The sequence below is a fragment of the Pipistrellus hanaki genome (genome assembly GCF_964339955.1).
Source record: "Pipistrellus hanaki genome assembly, chromosome: 8".
NCBI classification, from domain to species: domain Eukaryota; kingdom Metazoa; phylum Chordata; class Mammalia; order Chiroptera; family Vespertilionidae; genus Pipistrellus; species Pipistrellus hanaki.
The window spans coordinates 3,319,354-3,334,786 of record NC_140510.1 but is presented as its reverse complement, the minus strand read 5'-3'; the positions used below and the strand labels follow the sequence as shown (position 1 = coordinate 3,334,786).

General features: G+C 46.4%; 1 protein-coding gene across 5 annotated transcripts in view; it reads left to right on the top strand.

Annotated features, from left to right (window-relative positions):
* UGGT1 (UDP-glucose glycoprotein glucosyltransferase 1) overlaps positions 1–15,433 on the top strand; it is a 151,931-nt gene that overhangs the window by 112,105 nt on the left and 24,393 nt on the right. For all 5 annotated transcript variants that reach the window (XM_084891989.1, XM_084891988.1, XM_084891991.1 and 2 more), the window contains 8 exons: positions 3,153–3,255; positions 4,009–4,088; positions 5,256–5,445; positions 9,593–9,751; positions 10,867–10,952; positions 12,426–12,510; positions 14,503–14,591; positions 15,001–15,105. In XM_084891989.1, the coding sequence (XP_084748115.1) occupies positions 3,153–3,255; positions 4,009–4,088; positions 5,256–5,445; positions 9,593–9,751; positions 10,867–10,952; positions 12,426–12,510; positions 14,503–14,591; positions 15,001–15,105 (897 nt within the window). The remainder of the gene's footprint in view (positions 1–3,152; positions 3,256–4,008; positions 4,089–5,255; positions 5,446–9,592; positions 9,752–10,866; positions 10,953–12,425; positions 12,511–14,502; positions 14,592–15,000; positions 15,106–15,433) is intronic.

Sequence of the window (15,433 nt, the reverse complement as noted above, 5' to 3'; positions counted from 1 at the left end):
TATACGGGGCTTGGGGGAGGGGGAGGGAGATACACAGAAAAAGACAAACATACAAAGGCATTGTCATACAACTGATTTCTAAAGTCAGTACTTTTGAAATGTAAAACAATGATCATTATCCCCAAAAGTTGGTTTATTGAAGAATTTTTATTTTAAGTTGTCTATAACTTTTCATTCAATTTTGTTTACAAATATTACTAGAACTTTGTTTTTTGGAAATATTTACTTCTCAAAGTTGTATATAGTTACTTCTTGCAATTAATGTCAGCAACTTCTCGAAGTCACGAGAATTCAGTATGACTCCTGCTTTGGAAATAGTTACCATATTGGGTGATCTACAGCAAGACTCATGTCCTAAAAGTCCAAAAACTGAGGAAAGTATGAGGACTGAGAGCAGGAGGACTGAGAAAAGATGGTGCATCTTTAACTGCAGACCTGCTGAAAAGACTCCGTTGTTACTGTGGTAGAGTGCTCGAGAGGCAGTTGCTGCCAAACCACAAGCTGGCTGTAGAACTGTCCACTCTCTATTTCCTTCTCTAAAGAACGGCAGACTTAAATAATGAGACTGCTCAATCACATAAGCAGAGACTTTTAAGTTAGAATCTACTTCAACTGGGAAAGAAATTATTTTCGTAATTGATTTAGCAGCCGTGGGTCTGCAAAGGCAGCAAACCCCATTTTGTTCCACAACCAGAAGGCTGACTCAGAGGCTGTTTGTAAGATGCCCAACTCCCTTCCATCGCCAGTCTGTCGTGAACGTGGACTTTCCTGAACTCAGTAAGTTACTCAGTGTGACAGCAATCTCATTCATCGACACACAATGTTGAGCCAGCAAAATGAGGGGGGAAGTCCCCTCACAAGGTAGGGATGGCTGACGTGAACGAGAGGGCTATGTCCTCTCACACAGCACAGGAGGGACCTGTATGGCAAAAACACCTACGTCAGGCTTGGGAAGAGATGGTTTCGGTTTACGTGTAAGTCGGCTTAAACTGACCATGGCGGGATGATTGGAAAGTTTCTTCTCTAACATAATGCCCATTCGTTATAAACTTAGCTGGCTTAGTTTCTTAGAAATCTTATTTCCTTGGATTTATCTACTACCCCCTCATTCTATAGTCTTTTAACTTACAAGCTGGGCCTGCCCAGCCCACCTCTGAAGCCTCTGGAGAAAGGTACCCGCTGCAGTGAACAGGGGCCTCCTCCAGGAGGAATCTGCACTTCAGACAGCACAGGAAGAACCAGCGCTGGGCCCTCCGTGCAATGCCTCCCATTTCACACTGCCAGGGAAGCAGTGAGTTTACCAGCCAGCCCTTCCTTACAGGCAACTCAGTAGCGTAAAAGCTTTTCTTCCGTTTCAACGCTTTTCAATCCTTGTTAATTCCAACAATACGAACTCCATGCAGCTGTGGCACTTTGGGGACTAGCACACTCAGGAGAGGAGCTGTATTCAGCATGAAGTGAGTTGGAGCTACTTCGTATAGAAACTTGCCAGAAAATACAGAATTGTTGGAGAAATTGTGAGAAACCGTGAAGATGTGAACTGGACTTCATAGTCCAGTTTTTCCAAGGAGTTAGGAGCCTTGCTTTGTCCTGGCTGGGAGTTCCAAAGGTGTTCCTTTTACGGCATCAGAAACACATGCATCCCAGCTCCGTGCAACATGTGTTAGGTCCACGCCACAGGAGCACTGAAGAAAGGAACGCTGACTAAGACAATAGGAAGCGAGCCAGTGCCCAGCGCAGGTGCCTGCCACATCCCTGCTGTCCATGGCCGGGGACTGGGTTCCCCTCGCTGTGGGCAACTCCCACGTTCACGCTGGCCCTCCACCCGCCCAGCGCCGCCTCGCAGCCGAACGCCAGCGGTCGGCTCCAGAGCCCTGGCGTCGATTGTTAACAAATGCCGCATTTAGCTCATCTGTGGGTGCATGTGTGTATAACACATCCCAAGTATATTTGTACGTTTGCGTACAAACGTGCACTCACCTATTCTCTGAATTACTTAAAACGCTTGCAGACATTCTCACACGTCATGCCTACGTTCTCCAGCGCGTCACCCCAGTGCACCTTCCACTCACCCCTCATGGGTCACCTTCAGTGACGCACGGCTCACACCTCTCCGTCACCCGCCTATGGCTTTTACAGCTGTTTCCTTATTTCGTATTGATCAGTCTTTTAATCTAAAGTAGCTACTACCTGCTCCTTCTTTTTCCTTTTTGTCTTTTTGACTGACTTTAAAGAATCCAGACCAGTTTTCTTGGGGAGCGGTTCACAGCCTGGCTGTTTCCTCCTGGTGAGATGTCAGGACATGTCTGCAGGAGGAGTCCTGAGTTGGCGTGTGGGCCCTTGCCCGAGGGGCCGTGTGTACATCCTGATTGCCCCTAAGATTCAGCAGAGCGTCACCTAGAGCCGCCCTGCCCTCTGGTCCTGACGCAGAGCGGCGTGGTTGACTGTGCTGCTCACCCAGCCCTGGGCGGTCAGGGGTGAGCAGACTGGCGTTCCAGCTAGAATGAGGCCTCTCCTGCCTCCCTTGCTGTGTCTCCTGAAGCCCCAGGTTGCCAGTGGGTGAAACTTCTGTCTCCTTGCTCATATCTTTCCATGGCCACGATCGTGCATCCTGAGCAAGAACTCGTCTTTCTGGAACAGCAGTGCCAACCTTTTGACCTCAGGGTTGGCAACCACTGCTCTAGAACTGACCCCTTTCTTCATGAATCTTAGACAATTAAAATGCCTAATGTAAACTCTGTGACCATACAAATTAGAACTAAAGAAATTCTTTTTATTGGGTTTGTTTTAATATTTGCTTTATATCAGAAGTCACTTACTCTCCCAAGCACGGAAGTCTGATTTATGGGCGTGTGCGTCCTTGCCCTAACGAGTGCCTCTGGCCCAGCCCAGACTTCGGACAGCACGTCCGCCGAAACAGGCCCCAGGACTCCCGTGTTCAAGATGGGTGACCCTTGCGTTCCTTGGCATTAGCTCTGCTCACCACCAGGGGCCTAGTTCTAGAGATGAGGTATTTTTGAAATGCTAAGAGGACTGATAAATTATATTGGGCTCTGCCCTACTCCTTGCCCCTCCAAACCCCTGCAGCAAAACAAATTAACTTGATTTCTTGTTTTCCTCCAGATTAATGCTTTATCTTTTGATCTCTGTAGTGCAATTAAACTGAAGCCAAAAGAAGGGGAGACGTACTTTGATGTCGTGGCCATCATTGACCCTGTCACCAGAGAATCACAGAGACTGGCCCCGCTGCTCTTGGTATGCACAGCGCAGGGCAGTCATGCGTGCTCCTGTGAAGTGACCGCATGCCCGTTGCTCGCTGAGGTCTCAGTGCCCCTTAGTTATCCGCAGAGGCATTGGAGACCCCGGAAGGCCTCTTAGGCGAGCGCATGTCTTCATGCAGAGTGGCACAGCTCTCCGGCAGCTTCATGACCTCAGCTGGCACAGCATGTACTGAAGAGAAGAAAGTATCCTTACTTAGAGCACAACGTCTTTGAATTAAACTGATTGTGCCATACTGTAATTTATGATGATGAGGAGCTAAAAAGGAAAAAGAACTTTAATTTATCATTTTCCCTTTTATAACTAGCATGTCTTAGATATGTATAAGACGTTGCAGTTTTGAGAACATTTAAAAGAGCTCTGCCTAAAAGACCGTTGCTTCAACTTGTTAAAGTTGTGGGGGTTTTTAAAGATAAAGTTTTAATGAAGTGTAATGAACTAACCTTCTGTTGTGAGTATTTGTGTGCACGTGTTCTCATACCACAGTGTGTAAGCTGCACCGAGGGGTCTTTAAAAATGCTGCTGCTTCACACCTGTGTAGGGGTGGTGGCTGCAGTGGCTGTGGCGTGCGTGTGTGCATGCCTGTGTGTGCCTGTGTGTGTGTGCGCGCACACGTGTGATTTAGATTGTGCACTAGAGTGTGTCTCTTTTCTTGAGATGTTAAGAAATGTTTTGTCTTTTAATAGCAAGAGATAAATTTATGTTTTGTCATCTGGTTTGCTCTTTCAGGTGTTAACTCAGCTGATCAACATGAATCTAAGAGTATTTATGAACTGCCAATCTAAACTTTCTGACATGCCTTTAAAAAGGTAAAGCAAGCTCTTTAAGAAATCAATAGCTGACAAACATCTAAAAGCTGGGTTTATAAGAGGGTTGTTATATTTGAAAAGATCACATACTGAATGCTTAGGTTTGCTAGCTCCCTGCTCTAATCAGAAGTTGTAGGACTCCCTGTGGGTGTGGGTGTGGGTGTCGGTGCACTTCTGTGGCACTAGCCACGCTCTCTGAGCTGTGCTTCCCCCCTCATTGATCAGAATCATACCGTTGTCTAATTTTGGACCGTTTGGTCAGTGTGCTGCACTGAGAAGACTGTCCGTGCGTCTTCACCGTTACTCCGCTGGGAGGGACGTGCGGAGCTCCTGCGGCTCCTGCGTGCCTCTCCGAAGGCGGCGCTTCCTCGGCACGTGACTGTCATCATGGAAGACACACAAGCAGCTAACAGTCACAGGATGTCACGTGTTGGGGCCGGGGGAAATTTCTAATTTACAGATATGCTGTGGTCTATAGGTTAGATTCTAGGTGAGTTTATTTCTTTACCAGAGGCCCAGTGCATGGTGAGGTCCTGCCGGCCCGCCCCGATAACGGCCGCCTGGGGAAGGGGACGCGGGAAGTTGGCCGGCCGGTCTCCCGGTCGAGAAACACATTGATTGGTTGCCTCCTGCACGAGCCCGGACCAGGGCCCCGGCCAGAGAGGAGCCTGCAACTGGATAACATGAGTCAAACCCAGAACCCTTCGGTCCACAGGCTAACACTCTATCCACTGAGCCAGACTGGCTAGGGCTGATTCTAATTGAATTTAAACAGTGTTTGAAAGAGACAAAAGAGTTCCCAGCTCCCCCCATTTCCCTTGTTCAGGAGAAATGTTCAAATTATCACAGTGTTTTCAGGGTGATCTGACAGCCAGTCACCTTTTAGGACTTTGTAAGGTAAAAGTGAGTTTTCTCACTGAAGAAAGGCAAACGCCCAGGAAATGCGTACAGCCCTGAAAGCAGCACCCTCAGCCGCCAGGAGGGGTGGCCTGCCTCCCAGCCTCTTCCTCCGGCTCCGCTTTGCATCTTCCACAACCACAGGAGGCCAGTTTGGTCAAGAAACAGTGTGGGCTTTGTTATAAGCCCATTTACCTTTATGGAGACCTGTAATCTTAAGGACTTTGGTTGTATTTTTTTTTAAACTAACACTTTTCTTTTTAATTTCAGCTTTTACCGCTATGTCTTAGAACCAGAGATTTCTTTTACTTCAGACAATAGTTTTGCTAAGGGTCCAATAGCCAAATTTTTGGATATGCCACAGTCTCCTCTGTTCACTCTGAATTTGAATACACCTGAGAGTTGGATGGTAGAGTCTGTCAGAACGCCATATGATCTGGATAACATTTATTTAGAAGAGGTAAGCATGTCAGCGCACCCAAGTGTTAATCACGTGAGAACCTGCTTTAGGTGTAGTGGGGATAGTCCCTGACTGAACAGACTGGGTCACCATCTAGTCAGGCCTTTGGGATGTCAATATTCAGGTGTAATTATATTCTTTAAAATAATAGCTTCATTGAGATCTAATTCCCATACCATAAAATTCACGCTTTTAAAATGTATAGCTGAGTAGTTTTAATATATTCACAGAGCCCTGTAACCAACATCACTGCCTGATTATAGGATGTTTCCGCCCCTCTTAAGGAAACTCCACACCGTTAGCAGGCACTCTCTTTCCTCCTGGCCGCCACCACTCTAACCTCTGTCTCTGTGGATTTGCCTGTTCTGACATTTCATCTAAGTAGAATCATATTTTTATGACTGCCTTCTTTCACTTTAAATTTATTTTCAAGATTCATCCTTATCGTAGCATATGTTAGCACATTGCCAGGTAATTTATTGCCGGATAATATTCCCTAGTATGGATAGACCCCATGTCAGTTATTTAGTCAGTGGTAGACATTTGGGTTGCTTCTACTTTTTGGCTATTATGATTAATGCTGCTATGAACATCCATGCACTACTTTTATAGATATGCTTTTATTGCTCTTGGGTATATACTTAGGAGTACAATTGCTAGATCATATGATAACCCTGTTTGATCTTTTGAAGGATTGCTGAGCTGTTTTCCAAAGTGACTATACCATTTTCCATTCCTGACCCAATGATAAATGATGATAAACATTTTTTAATGTGTTTAATGGTCATCTGTATACACCATCTTTGAAGAAATCTGTATTCAAATCTTCTGCCTATTTTTTAAAAATTGCTTGTCTTTTTGTCAAATTGTAAGAGTTCTTTATGTAGCCCGGATATTGTCCCTTATCAAGTACATTATTGGCAAATCAGTTTTTTTTCATTCCATGGGTTACCTGTGAAGCACAAACATTTCAAATTTGATGAAATCTGATTTACCTGTTTTTTGTTGTTGTTGTATTTGCTTCTGATGTTCTACTTGAGAAACCATTGTTTAATACCAGGTCACAAAGATTTGCTCCTATGTTTTCTTTTAAAACTTCCAAAATTTTAAACTCTTAAATTTAGATCTTTGATTTATTTGAGTTATTTTTGTGTATAGCTTTATTCTCTCAGTGGATTTTCAATTGCATCATTTATTGAAAAGACTGTCCTTTCCCCAACTGAATGGTCTTGGCACATTTGTTGAAGATGAATTAATCCTAAGTGTGAAGATTTAATTCTAGGTTCTCAGTTCCATTCCATTGACCTGTGTGTCTGTCCTTAGGCCAGCACCACATGTCAGTGCCACATGGCTGTGGAATGAGTTTTGAAATGGCTTGTGTGAGTTTTCTAATTTTGTTTCTTTTTCAAGTTTATTTTGGCTCTTTTGCCTTTTGGAATCAGCTTGTTAATATCTGCAGAAAAGGCTGTGAGAATTTGATAGGAATTACATTAAATCCCTAGATTTGGAGATTTGCCATTTTATTTTATTTTTAAATATATTTTATTGATTTTTCACAGAGAGGAAGAGAGAGGGATAGAGAGTTAGAAACATCAATGAGGGAGAATCATCGATCAGCTGCCTCTTGCACACCCCCTACCGGGGATGTGCCCGCAACCAAGGTACATGCCCTTGACCAGAATCGAACCCAGGACCCTTCAGTCCGCAGGCCGACGCTCTCCACTGAGCCAAACCGGTTTTGGCCGGAGATTTGCCATTTTAACAATACAGTGTTCTTGTCTATGAATATGGGCTGATTTTTTTCTTTAAGTCTTTAATTTCTTTCAACAACATTTTGTAGTTTTAGTATATACAAACCTGCACAAGATCATGTCACCTGCACATAGGGGCAATTTTACTTCTTTCTTTCCAAACCGGATTTCTTTAATTTTCTTGCCTAATTGGGAAATTTAAAAATTACTAATTCAATCTCTTGTTATGGGCCTATTTAGATTTTCTGTTTTAGCTTGTCAGTTTCCAGAGTTTTTATATCTTAGGAATTTATCTTTCTACCAAGGCTATCTAATTTGTTGGCATACACTTATTCATAACATTTTTATAAAGCCTTTTAATTTTAGTACAGGTAAATCAGATTTCATCAAATTTGAAATGTCTCCTGTTATCTTACTAACTTCAGTAAATTGGCTCCTCTCTCTTTTTTTCCTGGTCATTCTAGCTAAAAGTTTGTTCAGTTTGTTGATATTTTTGAAGAACCAGCTTTTGGCTTCACTGATTTTTCGCTGTGTTCTGTCTTCTTGGGAATTGGGAGATCAGAACTTAAAAATAGCCACCAAAGGATTTCTGCCTTTTTCATTGGGTTAAACAAGCCTGGTTTCTTTAAGAAGGTCCTTCAGCCACTGAGTTAGGGAAACGTGTTTGAGTGTGCACACTTACCTCATTCCCCACCGCATCCTGTCGACCATAATTTTAAGAAGTAGGAAGTAGAGTCTGTGCTCCCGAGGAACCAGCTTTTACTGAAGAGGCTATGAAACAGCCACAAGCAGCACTGCAGAGCAGTACACGGAGGCACAGAATCAGGTGCAACACAAGGTTTCCTCCATGTCTTCAGAGCCTGGGTGCTCTTGTCTGTTATGACTAGAGGCCCGGGGCACAGATTCATGTACCCTCTCTCAATCCAGGACCCTTCAAGGAGGGTGTCGGATTGCAGGTTTCGGCTCTAGTATACATAAAAGATCTTTAGTTAATCTCTTCCTGCCCTCCTTCTTCCCCCCTTTCCTCTGAGATTCAGCAGTCTGTTCCATGTTTCCATGCCTAGTGTCTGCCCCCTGGTGGTCAGTTTGCATCATAGCTAACAGTCGGTCGGTCACTTAGGCTTTTATATAGAGAGACTGGAGGCCCAGTGCATGAAATTCGTGCAAGGGGCTCAGCTCTCTCGGCCCTGGCTTTGTCCAGAAGGTTGTCCGGAAGGACATCCAGAAGGTCGTTCGGCTGTCTGGTCTAATTAGCATATTATGCCTTTTTTATTATGGATTATGTTTTAAATTTATCTTTATTATTGAAAGTATTACAGATGTCTCCCTCCTTTTGTCCATTAACCTGCACCACCTCATACATGTCCCCCACCCAGGCCCTCACCAACCTACTGCCTGTGTCCGTGGGTTATCTAATTTATTAGAATATCATATCTGCAGGCAAGCTCTCTGGCTGATCTCTCCCATGCGCCCCCAAGGCTTTCTCTTGTTTCTCGGCATTGCACTGCACAGGCAGGGCCTGGACTTGGTGAGCAAGTGGAGGCTTACCTCTTAGGTCTTGTTACTGTGCTTCTGGAATTGAGGTTAGCATTGCAGTGTCACTACACAGTGGCTCCAAAGGTGCATCAGTAGCATTAGCTCGGTTACAAAGCCAAGCCTAGGGCAGAAACTCTTTAATAAGCAAAATCCAAGCTGCCCCAAGACACTGCAGCTATGTTTTTAGCAAGGAATCAATAACTTTGCCATTTGGTGTAGAACATGGATGATTCTATGCCATTATGGAGCCAGTAGAACATTTTGGACATTTGCATGTAGCATAGCAGTGTTTCCAGCTGTAATCTGAAGGGCAAGATGAATTTGCATCTCTGATGTTTCTTGGATTTTTCCCATTGTTTCCATGTTATCTTATGTAAACGAATCCTTGCATGATTGTCTTTTCTATCTTCTCCACTGGTTAGATTTAGATCTGTTCATTTGTTCGGCAGTTGGTATTCCATGCTTGCTCTTACTACCTTTCTAGTTAGACTCTCCCCATCTTGCTTGTGGAGTAATCTCTTTTTTTTTTAATCTCTTTTCAACCCACCTTAGTTTATAAAATGTATACTGTCTGCAGCCACAGCCAGTGAAGTTACAGAGCAGTCCTTCACCCTGGAGGCTCTCCCAGGCCCCAGGCAGGCGTGCCCCTCCCACACGTGACCCAGGCAACTGCGATGTGCTTTCTGTCACTGAAGTTGGCTCTTGTTTAATTTCTTATAAATGTGTCCTACCATATGCCACCCTTAAACGTGAGCCTCCATTCACTTTGCGTCGTGCATTTTTGCTTCATCCATGTAGTTGCATGTAGTTGGTTTCTCTGTCCTGCCAAGTGGTCTAAGTGATGGAGTGTGGCGTTGCAGGTGGACAGCGTGGTGGCTGCCGAGTACGAGCTGGAGCACCTCCTCCTGGAAGGTCACTGCTATGACATCACCACCGGGCAGCCTCCGCGAGGCCTGCAGTTCACGCTGGGAGCTTCGGCCAGCCCCGTCGTCGTGGACACCATCGTGATGGCCAACCTGGTAACGACCCGTGCTCCGAGGGCCGCGCCGTGCCTTCGGCACTGCAGTCTATGAGGGCTTGATCCCCCAGGGGGTGTGCAGGAGGCAGCCAATCAAAGGTTCATCAAGCATTCTGAGCATGAGTGAGATTAAAATTCATGCTGACTACATTGGTCAATATAGAAATCCTGTTTAAAATCACAGGTGGTGGTTACATGTCGCTTTAGAAGCCGTGCGGGAATGGTCCCCTCCAAAGCACAGTGGAGCCTGGCACGCGTCCCTGTCCCTCTGGCGGCGGGCCGCTTCCGCACGTCACACGCCCCCCCGAGGGCGGCTCAGGGGCTCTGGGCTGGCCTCGCTGTATTTTTCTGGTGTTTCTAATATGTAGACTTTTGTGTGTCGCACTGATTTGTTAGCTATCTTATTTTAAACATAGGTGACTATTTCAAAAAAGAAATAACTGTCCCTCAAAAGCAGGATATTGGTGTTTGAAAGAGAACTAAAATTTGTCTTTCTTTTTAAGCTAAGACAAGCTATTTAATGGCACCAGCAATACATGTATACGACCTCCTTGTGACCATTTCTTTCAAATACAGATAAAGCAAACATTCTCCATTATTAAGCCACCAATTTCTCTTCCTAAAATTAACCATAATTCTTCTAGAATTTTCTATGTATTTGCATGCATATATGTAAGTATAAAATATGTACATTTGTTTTGTGTGTTCGTACTGTATTGTAAACACTGTTCCATTGTTCTGCATCTTGTTAGATAACACTGCATATAGAGCCACCTCATTGTTTTTAAAAGCTGCAGAATGTTCCACAGAATACACATGACCCTAGTTGAGCAGTTGTCCAGGTGTGGTCTGGGAACCCTAGCAGATGCTCTCATTGCGTCTCTTAGGGTCAGAGTTCCCTTCATCATAACAGGTGAACTGCTCGAGGTGCACCCTCACTCCCACAGATGGGCAGTGTGATGACGTCATTGCTCTGACAGCAGTGGAATGTATACACATGTTTCTTACTTTTCCAACACGTTCTAAAGCGGGCTCAGGGTATAAATATATGCATTTTCAAGAGAATAACTCTGTTCTTGGACTCCTACTAAAATTTGTCTTTTCTTCTTATCCTAGGGTTACTTCCAGTTAAAAGCCAACCCAGGAGCTTGGATTCTCAGGCTGAGGAAAGGACGTTCTGAAGATATTTACAGGATCTATAGGTAGGATTAAGGGATGCACGTTGAATACTCATTGGCAGTTAGCCAGGTGTCGGAATGTAACTTATAATCCGGTGCTCCAGACGTCCTCGGGCCTCGCCCCCTCCCCTGAAGGCCTGGCCTCTCCTCTGCGCGTACGAGCCTCCAGAGAGTCACAGCCTCCGGCCAGCCCGAGGCGGTGCCTGATGCCCAGGCTGTGCAGCGGGGCCATGTGGAACGGGCCGGGGTAGCCCTAGTTCCTCCCCCGCGGACAGTCCTCGGAGGGACGCTGCAGGCAGCTGTGAAACAGCCACCCCCTTGCCATCCTCCCATCGGGCTGCACAGCAGGGTCAGTGGGTGTGGTTCTCTGCCTGGGTGGTACCAGATTCTACCGGCTTCCATGTGCTTGCGTCATTCCACACAGCTGCCTCGGAAAGAAGCCCAGCATTCGGCAGGCCCCCTCCTGGAGGCCGCGCTCCCACATGGCCGCGGTGACAGCCAGCTCTCTCCGAGCCGCTCCGCACGCCCTCGGGCACCGCGCGCACTGGACCGGGAGGAGAGATGGCCTTTAGGTCCCGTTTTCTTTCTGCTGCCAGCACCCCTGTCAGTCACCCTGTGAGAAATCGCCACCTCGGGAAGGAGGGGGGAGGTGTAGGACAGTCAGACTTTCCCACCCCACAGCCTGTTCCTGACCCCGGGTGCAGTGCGCAGGCCTGTGAGCTTCGCCGGGTCCTGTGCTCCCGCTGGCCTGCGGGGACTGGAGTAAGGCCCAGGGCATTTCCGCAGGAGCAGGGGTTTGGCTTTAAAGTTTGCAACAAATGACTTCGTTTTAGAAATTAACTGCCTCGACTAAGGTGAGGTCTGGTCCTGCTGTCGCGGTGGAAATTGGTGGTGAATTAGGCACAGGCTTCCTCTCGGTGCGTATAGGACAGGGCTTCCGTGGCGCTGGCTCGCACGGCCTCTTCTGTCCGCTCCGAGCTCCCTGGCGCCGGCCGGGCCGGTGTTTCTTGCCCGGGACTTGAAGACTCTTCCACTATAACAATTCTTCATTATCAACAGTAGTTCTCTCCCAGCAGTAGATGTCCCCCCAAATAGGATTTCACACAGCTGGGATCTGCCATAAGATCTGCTTCTCTGTTTTCCTAAACCACGGTCCTCCCGTGCCCTGTCCCTGGCCATGTGCCTCCCTGGCCCCGGCTTCCTCTCTCCCTGGCTTTCGCATCCCCCGGGAGGAGGCGGGGCTGGCCCTGGGGCTCTTCAGCCACTCGGGTAGGAAATCTGGGTTGTGGCAGGCAGGATGCACGGGTCTAAAGGTAGAGACTTTGGCAAGTGCTTTTGCTACCGTGAAGGGCTTCCTGCAGGTCATGAAAACAAATTTGTTCTGAAAAACTCCTCTATGCTCAAGTGAGGGCAGACATGGCGATGGGTGTCAGAGATTTCCTGTGTCTGAGAGCTGGGGTGTGTAGCGTCCCGCTTACCGCTCCCTTTCTCTCTCAGCCATGACGGGACAGACTCTCCGCCTGATGCTGGTGAGGTTGTGGTCGTCCTCAATAACTTCAAGAGCAAAATTATTAAAGTGAAGGTGAGTTTGGTGTATGAAAGCAGCCACTTTTTTATGGTTGTTAAAAGGAGCAGGACTCTGGCATTCGGTAGATGATCTAAAATATGTATCGTGCCCGGCTGGTGTGGCTCGGTGGTTGAACGTCAGCCCATGAACCAGGAGGTCCTGGTTCGATTCCAGCTGCCCAGGTTGTGGGCTCCATCCCCAGTGGAGGCATGCAGGAGGCAGCCAATCGATGATTCTCTCTCAGCATTGATGTTTCTATTTCTCCCTTTCCCTTCTTCTCTGAAGTCAGTTTTTTAATAAAATATATTAAATAAAAATATGTATCAGTCTAACGAATCTCAGAAGGAAGGTGGGGGTGGGGAGGAATTAACCAAAGAATTTATAAGTATAACCTATGGACACAGGCAATGGCCTAGGCACCTGTAATACTTTCAACAATAAAGATATAAAATTTAAAATAAAAATAAAACATACTGAAAAAATAAAAATAAATATCTTGAAACCAGCCCCAAACTTTGTGAGTTAAAGGATGTGTTAACTCCAATAATAGTCTATTATTGTGGTAGTCATTTCACAATATGTGTGTAGACAAAATTGTCACATTATATACCTTAAATTTATACAATGTTATTTGTCAATTATGTCTCAGTAAAGCTGAGAGGGGAAGAAAAAGAAACCCAAGACTGATTCATCATTGGAATTTCACTGTCGTGTTTATAGGAATGCAGCTTGAAGTACAAAATGTCTTTTCCAAATAGCATTTGCGACTTGCTTCAGCTGAGAGCCCACCTTCTGGGTGATCTCAGTGAGCAATAGAAGTCTCATTTCAGATAAAATGTTTTCATAGACATTGTGGTGCAGATATGCCATAGTTTACATGGTTATTCATAATTTTATTCTCAGAAAATTGGGGATAATGCCAATGAAAATTTCAATAGTTATAAATGGTAGCTCATGCCGAAACCGGTTTGGCTCAGTGGATAGAGCGTCGGTCTGCGGACCAAAAGGTCCCGGGTTCGATTCCGGTCAAGGGCATGTACATTGGTTGCGGGCACATCCCCAGTAGGGGGTGTGCAGGAGGCAGCTGGTTGATGATTCTCTCTCATCAATGTTTCTAACTATCCCTCTCCCTTCCTCTCTGTGAAAAATCAATAAAATATTGTATATATTTAAATAAATAAATAAATAAATAAATAAATAAATGGTAGCTCATTTAACTTCTTTTCACTACTTTCTATTCTCAGAATGTTAAAGTTGTCTTTTTTTATTATTGATTTTTACAAAGAGGAAGGGAGGATAGAGAGTTAGAAACATTGATGAGATCAGCTGCCTCCTGCACACGCCCCACTGGGAATGTGCCCGCAACCAAGGCACATGCCCTTGTCCGGAATTGAACCTGGGACCCTTCAGTCCACAGGCGATGCTCTATCCACTGAGCCAAACCGCTTAGGGCTTTTAAAGTTCTTAGTGCCTTAAATTCAAAGGTCTTACGGAGTAACTACTAGTTTTATTGCACTTTGCTTCATTGTGCTTCACAGATTTTGCGTTTTTACAAATTGAAGGCGAGCCCCTTCACCAGCAAACAGATCACTTTGTTGAGCAGCTCCTCGCTTTCCTGTGCTGGTCAGGAACGGAGCCCACAGCCCTCACCCAGGAAGCCCGCCCAGCCGCACGCACGGCGGCGCCGGGCCTCCCGGCCGCTGGCTCTCGGCGTGAATCACACTGCCAGTTTCCCTCAGACTGTGTTTCCTGCACATTGTTTGACGGGTTTTTGCCCATTTTGCAAACTGAACACAGCTATTGTCTAATGAAAAGGGGTTGCTGTCTTTTCACTTCAGGTTTTGTGTGATGTGATTAAGAAATTTCTGTTGAGTACGTGGAGCCTCGGGGTGGCTGTGCTGCTTCTGGGAGAATTAATCCCGGGGTTGGGTGGCAGTACCCACAGTGGACGTCAGTTTAATGCCTGTTAAGCCACAGGAGGACTGAGTCCGTCATCCATGATTGCAGGTCCAGAAGAAGGCAGACAAGGTGAATGAAGACTTGCTGAGTGATGGAACTAATGAGAATGAATCTGGATTCTGGGATTCCTTCAAATGGTAAAAAAAAGGCTTTCTTAGGAAAACAGACACGGCATCCTCCCTCTGCTAACGTCTGTCTTAGACCTTCCAGGTGCGGTCCTGTGTGTGCGGCCAGAAATGGCCCTTCTGTTCGTGGGCACGCCGCGGCCTGGGGGCGGGCCCTCCTGTTCTTGCCCCTCAGCTGTCTTGGCAGGGCTGGCGGGCCTGGCTCAGGCTCCTGTCCGCTGAGCTCGCTTGCTGCTGTGTGCTGTCCTGTCCTGCAGCTGCCCCTCTCCTCGTCCGGCGGGCGGGGCCCTGCTCCTGGTCCCGCTGCGCCACTTGCTAGGGAAGGCACTGGACTGTCAGGCCCATCTCCCGCCCCCCTTCACGGCCGCTGTCTGTCTGAGCAGTGCCCCTTTGGTGCTTATTTTCCCTTTTATGATTATAGGGGCTTCACAGGAGGGCAGAGGACCGAGGAAGTGAAACAAGACAAGGACGACATAATTAATATTTTCTCCGTGGCCTCGGGTCATCTCTATGAAAGATTTCTCCGGTTAGTCCTGTTGGTGTTTTCCGTATGAATGTATGCGTGAATTGGTCCCCGTGTTCTCATTGGGAGAGGAAGAGCTCCGTGCACTCTGCCATCACACTCTGTGCCTCGGAGCACTCCGAGGCTGTGAGAGATTTCCGTAGAGTTGTTTTGATCTGGCTAGCAGCACAGACTGAAGCTCTACAGTGAAAGCATATGTGTGGCTCTTGCACAGCTGTAACCCTTTAGTATCATTGTGCACATACAGAGAGGGGGTTTAACTGCCCCCTAAGCATTCCTTCAACCAGCAATTAGGAGGTGATTATAGATACCAGATGTGGGATAGGACCAT